This window comes from Sturnira hondurensis, unplaced genomic scaffold, assembly GCF_014824575.4.
Source record: "Sturnira hondurensis isolate 20B ecotype Veracruz unplaced genomic scaffold, ASM1482457v3 Scaffold0008782, whole genome shotgun sequence".
NCBI classification, from domain to species: Eukaryota; Metazoa; Chordata; class Mammalia; order Chiroptera; family Phyllostomidae; genus Sturnira; species Sturnira hondurensis.
Window position 1 is genome coordinate 5,691,750 of NW_028081413.1, and position 20,404 is coordinate 5,712,153.

General features: G+C 35.6%; 1 protein-coding gene across 1 annotated transcript in view; it reads left to right on the forward strand.

The window, feature by feature from the left end:
- DPH6 (diphthamine biosynthesis 6) overlaps nucleotides 1–20,404 on the forward strand; it is a 154,708-nt gene that overhangs the window by 121,901 nt on the left and 12,403 nt on the right. The window contains exon 6 of the mRNA XM_037056122.1: nucleotides 8,675–8,736. Within this exon, the coding sequence (XP_036912017.1) occupies nucleotides 8,675–8,736 (62 nt within the window). The remainder of the gene's footprint in view (nucleotides 1–8,674; nucleotides 8,737–20,404) is intronic.

Sequence of the window (20,404 nt, forward strand, 5' to 3'; positions counted from 1 at the left end):
TTAGGTGTCAGGATTTACAGTAAATTTTTTCTGCACTTTGGAGAAAATTTTGCTATTAACTTAAAGTAACTTACATACTTGAGTTAAAATGTACTTTAAATATGACATCATCTGGGGTTCCCTGGATTGTAATCATCTTTATCAATACTGATATTTCTTGATGTTGATATTTATATCAATCTTAATCAGTGTAATCATCCCAATGATTATGAAGGTTTTCATAAGAGAGATAGGATCATCGAGGCTCACATTCCACAGCTGACTGATTCCGGAGGGAAATTGAACAGACTACTAGGTTTTGGTGAAGCACAGTTAATATCCATTCATGACCCAGGCTTCTAGAAAAAAGGCACTCAAATTGGATGAATCTAAAAAATGAACCATCTTTCTCAAGCACAAGAATATATTGAAGTTCTTAGATAAAGTTGGATTGAATTGAAAAAGCCCATGGACCATTGTGGCTTTTTTCATAAACTCTTCATAGTCCTTTAAAGAGTTTTAACATAAATACAGTTTTATATAAAATAAAATGGGAATGATGCCATTACAAAAACTAGGAGATTTTCAAATTATACTGAAATTGTATTGGGTCTGGATACAGGGGTTAATTTAAAGAAAGAGAAGATTATGCCTATTGGGCTAGCTGCATTTCCCAGTTAAAACACTGCTACTTAAAAATGGAATGAGTGGCCCTGGCTGGGTGGCTTAGTGGTTGGAGTATCAGAGTGTCTGTCTAGTACACCAAAAGGTTGGGCGTTCAATTCCCAGTCAGAGCACATACCTAGGTTACCAGTTCAATCCCTAATTTGGGCACATGTGGGAGGCAACCAATCAATGATTCTCTCTCACATCAGTGTTTCTCTCTTTCTCCCTTCCTCTCTAAAATCAATAAACATATTTTTAAAAGTTAGATGAACCCTGGCTGGTATAGTTCAGTGGATTGAGCGCGGGCTGGGAAGCAAAGTGTTGCTGGTCCTGTTCCTGTCTAGGGCACATGCCTGGGTTGTGGTCCAGGTCCCCAGCAGGGGCAACGTGAGGCAACCACACTGTTTCTCCCGCTCTCTACCTCCTTCCCTTCCTCTCCCTCTAAAAAAACTTTTTAAATCTTTAAAAAAAATAAAAATATATACTGAGGTATATTTTGATACTTTATAATTACTCCGTTTAATAGATATATTTGAGGACAAATGTATTGGTATATGTTAGCTTCATTTTTGTAGTTGTGCTTAGAAATGTAAGTGGATTCTTGTTGGTAATACCAGTAAATTAAACTGAGAAGATATTTATGTTGTCTAAACTGTGTGTTAAATTTTAACTCAAACATTGACTTCAATATTTTAAATGTTTTTGTCTAAACCATTTTAAGCATAAAATTAAAAACCAGTCCAATGATAAGTATATTTTATTGATGCTAATCTGACCCTGAAATTTTATTCTCAGTTATGAAGAATCTTGGATGTCCGAATTCTCCATGCATCAAGTGGTTAGAAAATACCAAACCCAGTATGCGTGACATGAAAGACAAACATCTTTGAACTTCATAGTTATAGATAAGCTAACAGTTTTTTGTGTTGAAGTGATCTGTTTCTCCAGATCTTTGTTTTATAATTATTCTAATAATTGTCTTGTCCCATTTAGAGAAAGTAAATATTATGTATACTGTGCATACAATGGTATTTCCAAATGAGGAAACTTGTGAAAAAATATACGTGAAATATAAGAAAAATGCATATTCAATCATTCATTATATTTATAAAAATAAATTACAAAGAGCTTTCATTTGCAGGTACTTTAATATTTATGAAATCATCAGTGTTCTGAGCAATAAATCTTTCTTGAGGAAGGTTTCATATCTGAATATATTCTGGGGTAGGTTGAATAATCTTTCTACCACAGCCCTGACTGATACCATCCCACATGTAATAGTTTCGACTGATTTAGAAGAGGTCTCAGAGATCAGAATGGCTTCAGGCCATTGATTTTTCAAGAACAATAGCTTGAATTGCTAGGGATTTCTGCATCTTATCCAAGAAAATACAGAGTGGGGCAAAAGTAGGCTTACAGGTGGTTTATGCGGAAAATAATACAATAATTAGTAAATAATAATACAAGAGTATACTTTGTATTTTGTATACTACAACCGTAAACCTGCTTTTTCCCTCCCTGCATTTTATAGAAACTATCTGAAATGCATGTCATACAGGGGGTGATCCTGAGGTCCCCAATTTTTACAAAGGTGTACTTATATGATGATCACAGATTCATGTGAAAAAACTGTGCCTGATGTGGCTTTTGTTTACGTATTTCACTGACTCATCTAAAGGAAAACCAAATTAGCTTATCCATCATGGAATATGGCCATCTCTGAAATGAGATGTACAGTTATTTCTGTGCTTTACCGGTTCTGAACTGGGGTTTAATGATTCTACAGTGAATTAAAAGAAAAATGAGAAGATCATCAGTTTGATCTTTCAGTTCCCATCTCTATAAAGTGTATGCTCTTGCATTCCTTTTCATGCTTTTTAACTGGGCATTTATTTACTCCCTTGATTCTTATAGAGAATGTAAAACATAAATTCTTAGATTCAGTCATGAAAGACTTTTAAAATGGTTTTAATGATGTGTAACCCAGTGTCTGAATGCTTAGTGTGATGTGTGTGTGTTGTGTGACCGATGTGTATATGAGAATCAAGGAACTGGAGGGCCGCATTGGGAGATCACAGTCCTGTGGGGCAACAGACAGAAGGTGCTCCATGTGTGGGAGAGCCTGGAAGAGATAATGAAAATTGTGATACCCATTGTAGAAAAAGCAGTCGATTAGAAGAGTAAATCGCCTGGTATGAAACAGCAGTAGTGTGATGTGAAAAGTAACTAAATAGAAATTTTGGAAATGAAATGCAGTCATTTAAAAACCTCAGTGGGCAGAATAAACTCAAATCAGAAAGAATGAATTAAGCAGAAAAAAGTACTTCACCCAGAAGGTGACAGAGAGAGAAAAATTGAAATGAAAGAGCAGTTAGAAAATATGGAGGATATTTGGAAACTGCAATATTTGTATATTAGATCTTACAGAAAAAATAGAAGTAAAAGCAGAAAAATAATGTTTATAACTATAATAGTTGAAAATATTCCACCCTTGAAAAAAGATAGCTGTTTTCTACTTGAAAGAGCATATTAGGTACGGTGCAGTGTAAATCACAATAAACGTACACTGAAACAAACTGTATTAAAATTATAGAATGTTACAGGTAAATTGAAAATTGTATGGTTTAGCACAGAGAAAACAAAGATTTTTTTTATATGGGAACCACTATTAGACTGGCAGCATACATCTCGTTACAAACAACTGATGCCTAAAGAAGTAATATTTTACTACTAACCTACTACGTAATGGTGAGCATGGAAAAGGACATTCCCAGACATGACAAAACTGGGAGAGCTTACCATTCACAGATCTTCAGTGAAAGGTAAAGAACGGGCTTCAGATTAGACATAGATCAAATTCCAGGAGAAATGAATGAGAATGGTGAGCACAGACATTGTAAAATATGTGGGTAAGCTGAATTTTTCTTGCACAAAATGATGCAACTAAAATTTGACACAATAATACCTTAAAGTGTGGAGCTTATTTAACATCTACTTAAACTATAATTTCTCTTGATCAAAGGAAGGCTAACATAAATTCTTAGATTTATGAAATTTTAGGTAATACATTTAGATTAAAATACTGTGGTTTTAGGTGTATGTTAAAAATTAGAAGTGATGCTCTGGTTGCTGTGGCTCAGTTGGTTGGAGCATTATCCCTAAATCAAAAGGTCACAGGTTCTATTCCCACTCAGGGCACATGCCTAAATTGCAGGCTCGGTCCCCATTGGAGCAAGGATAAGAGACAACCGATTGATATTTCTCTTCCTCTCTCCCTTCCTTCCCTTCTCTCCCTTGCCCCATTGGAGCAAGGTAAAGAAAAAAAATGAGAATTTTTTTTCTCTGGTGAGGAGAAAAAAAATTATAGTTGATTACTGAATGAGTAGAAACACAGTCTGTAGCCTTCTAATCAGCAGAGCAAACAGACAAATTATTTTCAATCCAACATGAGGCAGAAAGTAGCAAAGGAAAAATATACATGTAACTTAGTGTAACAGAAAATCCACAGTCAGATCATAGAAACAGGTCTAGATATATAATTTAAAATGTAAAAAATGTAAAATAGTTAATCTCAAATCTTTAAAGTTGTATTTATAACAGAATTTTTTTAAGATCCAATTCTATATAGTTTACAAGAGACATCTAGAAACACATACACACAGAAAATTAAAGAATAAGTGATGGGAAAATATTAACAAAAGAAAGTTGAGGTTGTATTATTAACAGATAGAATAAAAGACAAAAGTCACATATGGAGGTGAGAGGTCACTACTTCTTAATAAAAGGAATAATCCAATCAAGAACTATTAGAAATTAGGATTTTGTATACTCATAACATAGTTGTCAAATATATAAAGCAAAACTAACAGAATTATAAGAAATTTTTAAAAACAAAATCATAATAGCAGATTTGACCACCCTTTATTAGAAACTGATGATTTATGGCAACCAAATACCAATAAGGTCATAGAAGATTTGAACAGCAGAATTAACTATAGGTTTTGTGTGTTTTGGTTCAGAATTTTGCTTTCAACAGATAAAGAAGACGCTTTTCAAGCACGAATAGAACATTCATAAAATCCAACCATTTCCTAAATCACAACGGAACTTGACCAAACTTTCTGAATTATCACAGTAAAGACTACATTCTCGACCACAATACAATCAAATTAGAAAGCAAAAAGTAGTGAAATAATCAAATGCATTTTGACACAAGAGTAATCCTAAATAACTGACAAAATATTGAAAACGGAATGAGAATAAAAGTGCCACTTTCAAATCTTCTGGGCTACAGCTAATTTAAGACTTAGATTCTTCTATTTAAAAAAATAAGGAATGTATAAAAATACATGATTCAAGTGTTTAAATCAAGAGCCTAGAAATAAAGAAGCTATTGAATAAACACAAAGAAGAGGGAAGGAAATGCTAAAAGTAAGAATAACATTTTTGAAAGTGAGAAGGGAGAAAACATCGAAAACAATGAACAGCTGGCACTTTGATCCTTCAATTGTCCAATATCTGACAATCTCTAGTAGGAGTGAAAGACCGATAACCAGTAAGGATTCTGCAGTAAGCAAATAAATAAAATTAGTGGCAAGCCCTAGAAGAAACTGACTTGATAAGCACAGGACTAGTGTTTCAATAGTAGTAAAAAAGGATGAGTAGTCTGTTAGGAAAATGGTCAAAAAATATGAACAACCAACTTACAGTAAAAAAATAAGTTTATAAATCTGACCACAAATATATGAAAAGCACGTTAAGCTTCAATCATACAAAATCAAAGAGACGCAAATACCAATAAATAAATACCAATTTCTTTATCAGAATGGCAAAAGTTTTAGATTTATGATAATGAGATCTAGTATTGCTAAAGATGTTGGGGAACACCTCTAGCAGATATGGATGAAGTATTTATAAAATTTGGTGTTTGTTCATACTCTAATACACATATTTAAGAAGTATGATCATAAAAACAGTAAACAAATCTGAACAAATGAGGTATGGATGGAAACCTCCTTAGCCCAGCATAGAGAAACAGATGGCCTGGGTTTGAACCCAGATTTTACCTCTTGGTGTAGTGGGTGGCCTTGGAGGATCACTAAACCTCTCTGGCCTCAGTTTTCTCCTATGTTCAATGAGGACCATGGTAGCACCTACTTACTGGATTATTTTGAGAATTCAATTAGTTAATATTTGTAAAGCACTTGTAACAGTGCGTTGCACATAGTAAGTGCTACATACTTTGTTTTTAAAATAAATATGGGTTGGTCAAAAAGTCCATCTAGTTTTTTCTGTAAAATAAGACACATTTTTCACTTTTACCAATAACTTTGTTAATTTGGATACTGAGTATGTCAGTTCTCTCCCATGTGGTATAATATTGATTTGTATCAATTAATTTGATCACTGTCAACTTCACCTGGTCTACCTGACCTTGGAGCATCATCCAGCAAGAAACTTCACAAACCACTTTTGACACATTCGATCAGTCACAGTACCATTTCCATACACTGCACAAATCATTTTTTTCCTTTCAATTGCATTTTTATCTTTCTTGAAATAATAAATCATAATATATGTTGAATATTTTCTTGAAGAAAACATTGCATATTTTTTCCATCTTCAATATTAAGCTGACTACACGAAACTTCACCAATTTTGATGTTTTTTATGCACACTGATATGACAGCTGTCACAATAAAATCCAGCAAAATTGTTTTGAATGAAATTAAAAACAGGTAAGCACTACTAGAGCCATTGTATGGAAAAAAACAAAGGGATTTTTTGGCCAACCCAATACATTTCACAAGGAAAATAATTTCTAACAGCCATTAGGTTAATTAGCATATTCTCTTGCTAATGTAAGATAAAGATAACTACAACTTGTAACCTCTGGCATTACAGGTTTTGATTAAAGTCTGTTATTGGCCAACTAACTGTCTCTAGTGTGGATTAAAACAGACATTTGTACATATGTTACACTGGTGATGCTGAAGTAATAATTGTAGGGGAGAAGACATAGACTCACATGTGTATGGAAACTTCGTGCTGGGCAGTGGTGGCCGGTACCTCAGTAGGGAAGGGACTCCATAAACAGCAGTTATTATCCACAAATGAAAGACACAGTTATAATACTCCATGTAGGATAGCTGGAAGTAAACTCTACATGGATTAAAATTTAAATGTGAGTAGCAAAATTTATAACTGAGAATAAAATATAGGGACTAACATTGCGACCTTGGGCAGGGAAAGGTTTATTATAGTACAAAGGAAACACTTAAAATAACAATACTTCTGACTACTATAGACTAAAAAGCTTATGTTTATCTGAAGACTTTCTCCCAATTTAAAAAAATGTGTGATGAGAAGCCACTGACTAGGAACATATTTCTAATGCATATAATGATAAAGGATTAACATTCAGAATATATCAAGAACTAGAAATTATCAAATAAAAGATAAAACAATAATAAATATGGGCAAATGATTTTAATAAGCAAGTCACAGAAGTGAAAACCTGAATGAATGGAAAATGAAATAGGAACAAGTGCTTACTTTGAACAGTAGTCAGAAAATGAATGTAAAACCAGTGTCTAAAGCACTACCTATAGATCTGTATAATGCAATATGTATGTATATGTGTGTGTATCCACACACATGTGTCTCTCAGATTACAAAAGTTCAAAAATTTGACAACACTGAGTTATTTTTGTATATGTTAAATTGGAATTATATTTCTATGATAGTGCAAGTATGAATTGGAAAGAGTGCTTTGGAGAGCAATTTGACAATATCTAATAAACTTAAGACTTTATATATATGTTTGTGTGTGTTTTATGTGTGTGTATGTATGTTCTCATGTATCACAGTGATTTCACATAAAAGCAGTTCATTGCAGCATAAAAAGTACTAGTGGCAAAATAGAAATTAGAAATAAGCTGTACACCTGAAACTAATGAAATAATGTAGGTCAACCATCACTGAAAATAAAAAATGATTTTTTTAAAAAAGAAGCTAGTACCCATTGGAGAGGGAGTAAGTAAATTCCAGTACATCCATATGATGGCGTATAATACAACAGTAAACTTGGATGGACCAAAGGCACAGTAATCAATGTAAGTAAATCTCATTAACATGGTGAATTGAAAAGTAAATTAAAAATTGTATCATTCATAGAAAAGTACAGTGTGCATGAGCAATACCAAATATCGTTTTAGGTACATGCATATGTTTGTAATAAAACTATAGAAGCGTAGATGGGAAGTAAGTCACCAACTCAGAAGAGTGGTTATCCACGTAGAAAAGAGTGGGAAAGAGATTGATTAGGGATAGACATACTGTGAAATTCTACTGTGGTTATGTTGTTTATCCTTTAAAAGAAATGGTTGTGGAGGAAATATGGCAAGATGGTAATACTTGTCAAATCTGGGTGGCAGCATGAATGTTTGTTTCAAGGTATTTCATTTACTGACTCATTTTAAACACTGAAATGAAAAGTGGTTGGCGTGGCTCTGGCTGGGCAGTTCAGTCCGAATATCATCTCAATAGGCCGAGTTTGCTGATTCGATCCCCCATCAGAGTCAACCAATGAAAGCATAAAAAATTGGAACAGCCAATAGAAGCACCCCCCTTCACCCCCCCACCCCATTTCTGTCTCTCTCTAAAATCAAATAAAAAATTTTTAAGTGGTTGGTGGGATTAGAGTAACTGGACAAACTTGGCAATTACATCTTTGAAATGATACTTGTTTTTTCCTACCCTAATTACAATTTCCCAAAAATGGAAAAATGGGTTGAAACAATGCATCTCATAGTTGACACAATGCAACTGAAATGAATTGGAAGGAAATATTTTTCAGGAGCAAGAATAACAGTTACCCAAGAATAGGAAAGTAAATAATAGCAAGGTACATTTCATTTTACAATCAGAGAAGTTTAAAGTACATACTGCTTACCTAGGTGAAGGGAGGGGAATATGTCTTTAACTTTTAATCAGATATTTATTTTAAACATTTAAACTTTCTTGGCAGGTTTAAATCCAGATAAGCATCTTGGAAAATCCCTGGCTGAAATGGAACCTTATCTCTTAGAGGTAGGAATTTATACTACCTATTTCTCAAAATATCTAGGCATCTAAAGGGTGGGAAAAAAGTGTCATGTTATGCTAATTTTCAAATCAATTTTATTCCAGAAAAACTCAGATACATTTGTGACATATTTTTATGAAAACTTAAACTTCTAGTGGGTATGAAAATGTGTAAAATTAATTACAAAAATTATTGCCAACTTGTAGGCATAATTTAAAAAGTAAGGTATATCTGAGGAAATTGTCCTGTCAGAAAGTTTATTAAAATGGGCATTTTATGCTATACTCAGAAATGTGAGTAGAAACTTCATTTAGAGAATATCTAATTTAATTTCTTTCACCTATTAGAAAATTAATTTGCAGAATAGTAAAGAAATTATCCTAAGATTTTAAGTAACAATTGCTTAACTCTTATCATTGTCAAACCCTATGTGTTCAAACATTAAAGGAAAATTTAGTTATTTCCACTGTTTTCTCTTAACTGTTCTATACAAGTGTGGGTAAAAGTAGTGTCATAGTTGTGAATATGTGAAACACAGAGTTCATTTTTGCGTAAGTCTTTATTAATTATTGTATCATTTGTATTACAACTCTACATCTACTTTTGCCCACCTCATATTTTCCTGGAGTTTTGGACAAATGTTATGAATAGTATGGCAATGTTTTATGAGCTAGAATATTGTAATTATTAGAGTTTTTATTCTACAATCATGATGGAAGAAAGAAAATCACCTTACTTTTATGAAAGAACTGATCTCCTTTAATGTTATCATTTTCCCTCCCATACTGTTAATTCCTCAGCATAATACCATAGCTGTGGTGTCAGTTGTCAGCAGTTACACTCCTCACTAAATTTATGGCTTTTACATTTCCTTTAATTGTATTTGATTGACTTGTGGTTTATCAGTATATACCAAATCCTTAGAAATACCCCAAATGTTAATGCATTCCTTCTTTCATTATGCATTATTAAGCACCTATTATGTGCCAGGCAAGTAGTAAAGATTGAAATAAAAACGAAATGCTTATATAATTATGACAGATTATCTTTGATTTCTAGAAAGTTTGGTGTCATTTATTTAAGTCTATCTAATGGACATGGTTGCCTTCCATGCCCCTGTGATTAGACTGTTCTTACAGCAGTTTGTTCTGCAGCCAACAGTATATTTATGTTCACATCTTTAAACAAGCAGTTGGCAATTCTGAGACAGTGATCAATACATACATCATCTTCTGGTTCCTCCATACCAACAACACATTGGCTTCTACAATGCTACCTACTCCTGAAGCCTTTCTGAGTATTTTCTTAGCTTACTTCTGGGACTTATCACATATATTCCACTCTTCATGTGCTGTGGTTCCATCCCTCCACCTCCTGTGGTAATGTTAAATACCCCCATGCCTTCAACTACCAGTTTCGTTTTTATGGCCATTAAGTCTGTTCTTCCTCATCTCCGTACGCTCCAGATGTGTGCTCAGCTGCCTCTAGACACCTGCCTTCCTTAGATGTCCTCCTGCACCTCAACGCCAGCTGCAGAACTGAACGTTTCTTTCCTGGCAGCGAAGGGTTCCGTTGTCCACTCAGTTGTCCAAGCTGAAAAAGTGAATTGTAATAAGTGACTTCACATATCCATTATTCATGAATAAGGCCCCACTTCTTTTAATTCTCTTCTTAATATTTCATCATCTGTCCCTTTTAATCCCTATTGTCACTGCATTAGGGTCTGCAATCTTACAGCTCAAGTCTATGTCTTCCCGTCCTTATGTCTTCTCATTCCATTGTCCACAGTGCTGCTATCATAATGTATATGAATTGCACATCTGATTGTGGTACACTTTCCTCACAAGCTTTTGAATCATTGCCCATTGCCTCAAAACAAAATTTAAACTTCATAACATAGCACAGTCTGTCCTTGGGGAAAATGAGGCTTGTAAGATAGCCAGTCTTGTACATCACCTCCTCTTTCATTGGTTTAGAACTCCCGATGGTTTCCAAAGAGTTGGGTGTCCCCTCATGCTTCCTTCCATGTTTCTCCTCTTCCCTTCTCTGCTTTGTCTCTCCTTAACTTGACTAAGTCTAGTCTGTCCTTAGAGTCTAAACTTAGAGATTAATACTGCGATGTTTTCTTGCTTAAGTAAGCCTTCTTTGAGCTGCCATTTTCTTCTTTGCTAGTATGTAGTGCTTCGTAGGTTATATTTTATTTTTCTCTTATTTTAAATTTTAGGCATATAATATGTAAAAAAGGAACTCAAACCCTATAAAATAATGAAAACTCTTCTACTGAATCCACGCCCCCAGTTTTTCTGCCCTTTCCCAGATCAACCACTCTTGTATCCTATGTAACCCTTCAAAAACATTTTTTGCATATGTAAATATATATGCATGTGTTTATCCAGTTTTACCTAAATTGGAATATAATATACACATTATTTTCCATCTCCCATTTTAACGCATAAAAATTCAGGTCATTTGTCTCTACAACATTATTGTGTTGTATTACACGAATAATGTGTTGAACCTTTTTATTTATGGACTTCATTCTTTACTGATATCTCTTAAGTCTTTTGTTATTACGTAAAATGCTAGATGAACATTATTGTACCTATGTTTTGGGGCATGAATGAGTTTCTCTGTAGGATAGATGCTAAAATGGAAATGCTGGGTTGGAGGGTATCTGTGTGTTTAATTTTAATGATATTGAAGATACTCATTTTCAGCTTTGATGGAATAACTTGCATTAGACAAACTCTCTCAAAACAAACAACTAGAAAAGTTGTATGAAATTAAAATTAAAATAATACTGGATGGCATTAAAGAATTATAAAAACTGATATAATTTGAATTATCAAAATTTCAGAGAATGAAATCCTTGAACCTTTCCACTCAAGGCACTTTATAATTAAAAAATAATAACACAGGGATGTGAAGAAGTTGCAGAGAAAACTCCAGCTGAGAAGCTGAGCAGGGCTTTCAACAGCTTAATGGAGCTATGGAGACAAAAATGAGAACTCAGGGCAAACAGAGTGGAGTGGACCTGGTTAACTCTCCAAGTTTTCAGCTGGACTCTTGAATGGGCTCTACCTTAAGAATAGAGGCAACTGGAAATAGTCCAGTCCTTGCAAATACTTACATCAAACTCTGAATCATATCAGTTCTAGACTGAAAGAAATCTGATCCTACTCTTGTTTATTTCTCTCTTGAGAAAAATAAAGTGGTTCAGAATCTCAGATTATCTCTAACATATTTCATATACAGTTTTCAGCAACCAGTCAGAAAGTACCAAGCGTATCAAGAGACCAATGAGATATCCCAATGAGATAACTGAAAGTTAGAGAAAACCACACAATAGAAACACTCTCAGTGGGTATTTATATAATCCAGTTATCAGACTTAGACTTTACAATGACAGTAGGTGGGGCTATGAACTATTTTATAGCTATTTGGAATTTATTTAAAAGAATCAAATAGAATTCTAGAACTTAAAAATACAATAACTGAAATTAAGATCACAATACATGGGTTTACCAGTAAATTTGATACAGTTGCACAGTCAGTTAAAGAACCAGAAGGGAGGGTGATACAAAATATTAAGACTGAAGCCCAGAGAATACGGGACAGATGACAGAGAAAGACTGTAAGAGACAGAGAGAGAAATCCATCATACGTACCACTGGAGTGGCAGGGGGAGTGAGCAAAGAATAAAAGCGGTTACTGTAGAACCTGGCTGTGCTTATTTTTGCTGATTTTGACAAGTATCTTCGCAGGATGGTGATAATCTCTCTAAAGGATATAGATGAATTATATGGATAATTTGTATTTTGAACGTGATTTTCTAATAATTATAGGAAGTTACGCAAAGCAGTCTGAGTGTCTTTTCCGCTGGCTTCCTCATAGGCTGATCTGCATGTCCATGAGCCCTCTGTGAAGTGAGCACCTAACAGATTTTTACACGGTTAGCAGTTTGTTTCTCACCACCTTCACACAGTTACCAGGCACAACCTAGATTTTAATTCACGATACCCCAGTTTTTTGCCCTCTTCTTTTTTCTTTTCATTGTTGCATATACTCATAAAGAATAATCAATCAATTGCCTGATGTACCAAGAGAACAATAACTCTAGTATAAAAGCAAATGAATCATCAAACACTACCTTCTTTCTGCAATTAGAGGATATTTTTTCAACTTATCTTGAATTCCATCTTCTGCATTATTGCCTAAGATAAATCAGATTTTAACAAATGCCTATATCTCCTTATCTTTATGAAAATGGTATTGACCTCATTAAGTGAGATAAAAGATCAGACACATATTCGTTTTTCAGATTGTTGCCCCAGTTCCCCTGAGTAGTCAAGGAATCAGAAAACAGACAACCTGTGGACTTGTAGGCGGGGGAGAGATTAGGTAGAGGAACCCATTTTGGTCACCGGCCTCGACACTCCTGAGCCTCCCTCTCGTACGCCCCTTGTATAATGTGGGTAACGTGACGTTTAATACAAGAAGTTAATGTAGCTGAGGTGTGAACTTTTCCATGTATTTTATCTAAGTTAATATTTTGGGTTAAGAGAGTTTTTTATATACAATGATTTCCCTTGCAGAAATAAATATTTAATTGTGAGAATTACAGAGCCTGGTGGCAGGGGTGGTGGAGAGAAGATGATACCTTTAAGCAAGAGTCCTTTCCATGGTTCATTCAGACCCCATGGGGTCAGATGCTCGTTACCTCTGTACCCAGGAGCCCAGGTGTAAATGCTGACTCTACTGCTTACCGGAAGTGTTGCTCTAGTTAGTTCCCCATGTATAAAATAAACATGATAACAATGGAATGATATGCAAGGTGCTTAGCTCAGTATCTGGCACATTCTAAGTGTTCAGTAAATGTTTGCAATGTTGACTATTATGAGTAAAATTTGCTGTTACTGAAGAATAATTCTGAAACTTTGAAGTTTTGCAAAATACATAAGAACCTGGTAGACAACATAATTAGAGTAATATTTAAAACTCTCCAGGAATTGTTAATTGGTATATATCAAGATGTAAGATAGCAATCCTACCAGAGAAGTGGCAAAGGCTATGGAGAATCACTATACAAAAAAAGAATGTCTCAAAACCTAATATGGATATAAAAAGATGTTCAAACTGATTCAGTAATCAGAGAAATGCAGATTACAGTAACAGTGAGACCTTACTTTGTTCTAGGTTGGCACAAATGAGGAAGCTGGATAATGCTAATTGTTGACAAGTAGAGATTTATAGAACCCCTCTAAGAATGTACATTGGTACTACCATTGTGTAGGGCTATACTGAGATATCAAGATGAAATATCTGTATCCTCCTTAAAGTAGTAACTCTGTCAGTCCATCAGAGGGCATTAGTGAGAATAGTCTCTGCAGGGTTATTTCGATGGTGATGGGGTTGTTGGAGGTGATCTGGATGTCTGTTCCTGGGAGAGCAAGTAGTTAAAATGTGGTAGGTACCCGTCATGAAGGACAAGTCTGCAATTAGAAAAGTATATTCAGTGTGCATGTAACAGCAAAGTGCTGAATGAACAAAGTCAACATTGAAATAAAATATAGGCACACAAAATAATAACACCTTTGTAAGTGCATAGACAGAAGATATACATTAAATACCTTTAAATGTTTATCTGTCATAAAGAAAAATAGGAATAAGGAATAGAGATTTAAAAAAAAATAATGTTAAAATAACCTGCCTGTTGCTGAAAATTTTCAGATATAATAAAATGTAGGAAAGCAAATATTTTAAAAAAACCATAGTTGTTCTGTCCCATGCTGCACGCTGACATGTTGATGTGTCCATAATGGATATTTCAAGTCCACACAGTTAAATACTTGTACATACTTTATTTACATAATTAGGTTGAACTGCACATACAGTTTGTCTCCTTCTTCCCCTACCTTTATGCCATGTTTATTTTTCCATGTAACTAAATCTACTTTATTTTGAAAATATATTTATTAATGGCTTTGTAAATTTCATCATAGGCATATTCTACATATGAATGTATCATGACAAATTTCACAAATTATTTCTTGTTGGGAATATTTTATTATTTCTAAGTTATTCTAAGTTATTTATTTTAAAGTTAATATGATGTTAGGGTTATATGCTTATCATCTTTCCTAATAAATCTTTATGTATATTTCTGATTATTATTTTCTTTAGCTAAATTCCTAGTAATGTTATTTCTGGGTCAAAAAGTACAATAACTTTAAAGCATGATACATTTATTAATCTAAATTAACTGTGGAATAATTGTAGCCATTGCTTCTTAAACTTCTGCATGTTCCTAAAATTATCATCTGATAAATGAGCAATGGATTCTATTTATTTTTTGTGTTTTTACCCCTTGGATTATTTTTATATTGTTCAAGAAAGGAGATGAATTTTAATTATCAAGTTGTATCACTTGTTAATTAAAATTTAAATCTTAAAGATTTAAAACTTTCTTATGTTTGACCATGCTTATTTTTGTGATATTTTACAGTTTTCTTCCAAAATTCATACTCTAAACTAATTCTTCAAATTTTAGTGCAGAAACAAGCGTTTTCTTCTTCCCATTAAAATATTGAACAAATAATAAAGGAGGACTTCCCCACTCTGCAAAGGAAATAGACTTCCAGGAAGTCCAAGAAGCTCAGAGAGTCCCAAAGAAGGTGGGCCCAAGGAGAAACACACCAAGGCACATCATAATTACATTAGCCAAGACTAAAGTGAAGGAGAGAATCCTAGAAGCAGCAAGAGAGAAGGGGACAGTCACCTACAAAGGAGTTCCCATCAGACTGTCAGCTGATTTCTCAGAATATTAGAGTAATATTTAAAACTCTTACAGGCAAGAAGGGGCTGGAAAGAAGTATTCCAAGTCTTGAAAAACAAAGACCTACATCCAAGATTGCTCTATCCAGCAAAGCTATCATTTAGAATAGAAGGGCAGATAAAGTGCTTCTCAGATAAGGTCAACTTCAAGGAGTTCATCATCACCAAGCCCTTACTTTATGAAATGTTAAAGGGGCTTATCTAAGAAAAAGAAGATAAAAATTACAAACAGTAAAATGACAACAAACTCACAATTATTAACAACCACACCTAAAATAGAAACAAACTAAGGAAACAACTAGAACAGGAACAGAACCACAAAAATGGAGATCACATGGAGGGTTAGCAACAGGGGAGTGGGTGGAGGAAAGGGGGGGAAGGTACAGAGAATAAGTAGCATAGGTGGCAGAAAATAAACAGAGGGAGGGCAAGAGTAGTGTGGGAAATGTAGAAGCTAAAGAACTTGAGACACATGGACATGAACTAAAGCGGGAGAATGTGGGAGGGAGAGGGTGTGCAGGGTAGAGGGGAATGAAGGGGGAAATGGGACAACTGTAATAACATAATCAGTAAAATATATTTTTAAAAAGAAAATTGTTGTGGATATGAAAGGAAAAAATTGGACTTTCATCTCTCAAAGCTGATTATTTTGATATTTACCTCCATGTCTCGAAATTACATGTTTGCTTTAATTAGCATATCATGGACTCGCCCCCCCCAGTTTGAGCCGTATTTGTTGACTTCCCACTCTAGAATACACAGATTCAGCTGTCTGTACTCCCGTGCCTCCCTCACACTTGTGCACTCTTCCCCTCCCCTGTCTTCCTGCACAGTCACATTGCATTTCCAGTTAGGCCCGAGGTCAGTGTTTACATTACCATACTATGGAAACCTCATTCACAGCTGAGTTATGTGATAAACTCTGGTAAGAAACCTTGCCTGTACAAGTTTTTATTTTTTCCTTGTAACTAATAATTGTCTTCTCCACTCATTTTGTACTCTACTCATTGCCAGTTTTCTAAACCTTCATGCAGATGTTCTGTCATATTAATTTTTTTCAGTTTCCTCTCCCTGTGGAAGCCTTTTCCGGGGCCTTCTGGCCTGGTGTACTCTGGACCAGTTTCCATCTATGCCGATGACAAGGCTGTCATCATAGCATCTCACCAGAGTTCTGGAGATCCCTTTACTTTTTTTCTGTGTTGGCGCCCTTGTCTCCTGGATCCAGTGCCTTTCTTTTCTTTGTTTATTCTTTCTCTAAAAAAATGTTAAGAAAGGATCTATGGGAGCCCTGGCTGGTGTAGCTCAGTGGATTGAGCTTGGGCCTGCGAACCACACGATCGCGGTTCGATTCCCAGTCAGGGCACATGCCTGGGTTGCAGGCCAATTCCCAGCAGGGGACTCACGAGAGGCAACTATACATTGATATTTCTCTCCTCTCCTTCCCTTCCTCTCTAAAGATAAATAAATAAAATCTTTAAAAAAAAAGAAAAGATCTATAGGAGGTAAATTTTTGAGACACCATGCATATCCATAATTGTCTATATTCTTTTATTACATTTGATTGGTTCTTTATCAGATCATAGAATTCCATTTTTGATTATTTTCCTTTTGGATATTAATAGTAGTGTTTTATTTCCTGACAGATTGGTATGCTGTTAAGAAGCCCAAAGTCATTCTCACTCCTGACTATTCATGTGTGACCTTAATTATTTCTTTCTCCATCTCCTCCCTGAGAGTACAGAAGCTATTTCTTTTGCCCTTGGAATTATAAAATCTTGTGTGCCATGACTTGGGTGTGTGTTTATATCCATTGTGCTAGGACAGGTAGAATTTTTAGTTTGATAATATTAGTTCTGGGAAATTTTCTTGAATTGATTCACTGGCATTTATCTCCCCTCATTATCCTCTAACTCACGGGTGTCAAACTTATTTTCACTCGGGGCCACATTAGCCTCATGGTTGCCTTCAAAGGGCTAAAAGTAGAGCTCCTTACCCCTGATTAAGGAGTAGTTACATTTATACAGTCCTAAAATTACATTCGGCCTTTTTTTTATTTTTATTTTTATTTAATTCTTGTTCAAGTATAGGCTTCTGTCTTATATTCCCAGCCCTGCCCACCCCCCACTGCTCCCCACCTCCCTCCCATTTCCGCCCCCCACCTTAGTTATTGTCCATGTGTCCTTTATACTTGTTCATGTGAGTCCTTCCCATTTTCCCCTATGATCCTCTCCCCTCTCCCCTCTGGTCCCTGTCAGCCTGTTCCGTATTTGAGTGTCATTGATCATATTTTGCTTGCTTGTTTGTTTTGTTGTTTAGATTCCTGTTAACGATGGTATCATATGGTATTTGTCTTTCACCGCCTGGCTTATTTCTCTCAGCATAATGCTTTCCAGTTCCATCCATGATGTTGCAAAGGGTAGGAGTTCCTTCTTCCTTTCTGCAGCATAGAATTCCATTGTGTGAATGTACCATAGCTTTTTGATCCAGTCATTTACCGCAGAAAACTACACAACACTGAAGAAAGAAATCAAGGAAGATACAAACAAATGGAAACATATACCGTGTTCACGGATTGGAAGAATTACATTCGGCCTTTTGAAAGCAACTGCAAGGCTGATGTGGCCCCTGGTGAAAATGAGTTTGACACCCTTACTCTTCTCACTTTTTTTCCGTAATTTTTATCTAATTCATTGTTGCCCTTTCTGAGATAATTTCTTAATTTTACCTTCAGACCTTTCAAATGAGGTTTTTTCCTATCATAGTCTTAATTTTTAAATGCTCAGTTTTTATTGTCTCAATGTCTTTTAAAATGTATAATGTTCTATCCTTATAATAAGGTAATATTTTTTTGTTTCTGGGGTTTTTTTCTGTTTTTGTTTTTCCTTCTCCCCTGCATAATCTGTTTTTCATATTGGTTGTTTTGGTCTCTAGCTTTCATTTTAGAAATTTTTTTTTGGTTAATCTTTGGTGTTCTGCTCATATTTAAGAATTGGGCTTAACATTTTTATACTAAGCACAGGTATGTGGATGGGGCTTTTTGACCTTGAGTTTCACTAGGGAGGTAAAAGCTAGGTCATTCATTTTATCTGAGCTGGTTAGATTTCCCGGTAGGGGAATTCTAAAGGATTCTCTTAGTGTCGTGTTGAAGGGAAGGCATGTTGCATTTTCTTTCATGGAATTGAGCAGGGAAAATGGGTAGAGTTCTCAGAATCTTGTGCGCGTACGTTAACTGAATCCCTCATTCTTAGTGTAGTGTAGTGCCTGTGCCCGCACGTGTGTCTGTTTTCTCAGGTCAGTTCTTGTGTGGAGAATAAACCTCCAGTGTTCTGCCAGGTGGAAGAGAGGCAGTTGCCTGTCAAGAGGGAGGGATTTAGGGATCTCTCTGTTGGTTAAACAGATTGCCAATCAATCCTTCTTATTTGGGTGCCCTTTTCATTCCCCCTTCACTTCTAGATGGACCTAATGTTGCCCCTTCCTCTCACCTCGTTGTTTTACAGGAAGGAGTCATTCTACTGTGTCAGCTGTGTTGGTCCTCTGCATTCTCCACTGTCAGCCCACAACTCAGTGGACCTTGTTCTGCTAAATGGGTTGATTCTGTCACATTCTCTCTTTTGTTCTCCATCTGTGTGAGTTTATGCCTTTTTATGACACTTTCCAGTAAGGTTTTAGAAGGGAATGAGAGAAAATGGGTGGATTCAGTCCACTGTCTTTACCAGTAGCGACTACTCTTTAATCAAGAGATTTCCTTTTTTTTTTCCCCTTTAATGGAAAGGTAGGGGGAGGAAGTAGGTCTGATTTCTTTCTTTTCTTTAAATATTGTTTTTATTTAGTTTTAGAGGGAGGGGAAGGGAGGGAGAAAGAGAGGGAGAGAAACATCAGCCGGTTGCCTCTCTCATGCCTCCAACCGGGCACCTGACCGGGAATCAAGAACCTGGCACCTTTCGGTTCACAGGCCAATGCTCGTTCCTCTGAGCCAGGGCAAGAGGTTTCTTAATCCAGCCCTGACTGGTGTGGCTCAGTTGGCCAGAAGGTCGCTGGTTCATGCCTGGGTTGTATGTTCTATCCCCAGTCGCCACATGTGCCAGAGGCAAACCAATCTGTGTTTCTCTCCCTCTCTTTCTCCCTTCCTTCCCGAAACTCTAAAAATAAATAATCTTTTAAAAAGAAGTTTCTTAATCTAAGTAAAAATTGTCTGTCAGTTGGAAGAGTGAAACCATATTATAAAAAGTAATGGCCCTGGCTGGTGTAGCTCAGTGGATTGAGCGCAGGCCTGTGAATCAGACGATCGTGGTTCGATTCCCAGTCGGGGCACATGCCTGGGTTGCAGGCCAGTTCCCAGCAGGGGACTCACGAGAGGCAACCACACATTGATATTTCTCTCCTTCTCTCCTTCCCTTCCCCTCTAAAGATAAATAAATAAAATATTTTTTTAAAAAGTAATGAATGTAGACATTTGGTTGCTTGTCCAGGACTGTTCACATAGAATTGGGAAACTTGACTTCTAGCCTGAGTCAATGGTAAGCAGATGTGTGTTGACTACTTAATGAGTATACCACTTTGCTGGGTGCTGTAAGAGCTAAACCAGGATAAGTGTAATGCAGATTTCAAGTTTAAAGATTTGTTTCCAACTCCATGAGTTAACTTTTCTTCCTTATGGTCTGACAAAAGCACAATTAGCAGCCCCACATAACTATCACTTAAACAAGAAGCAAAAGAGAATGAGAACTTTACCAAAGTTGATTTGATATTGTGGGTGAGAGACAGAATTTTAAGCCTTGCTCTACAGTGCCAACTTTTTGGGAAGGACACTTCCGCTGACCCTGAGAGTCAAGAGTAGGC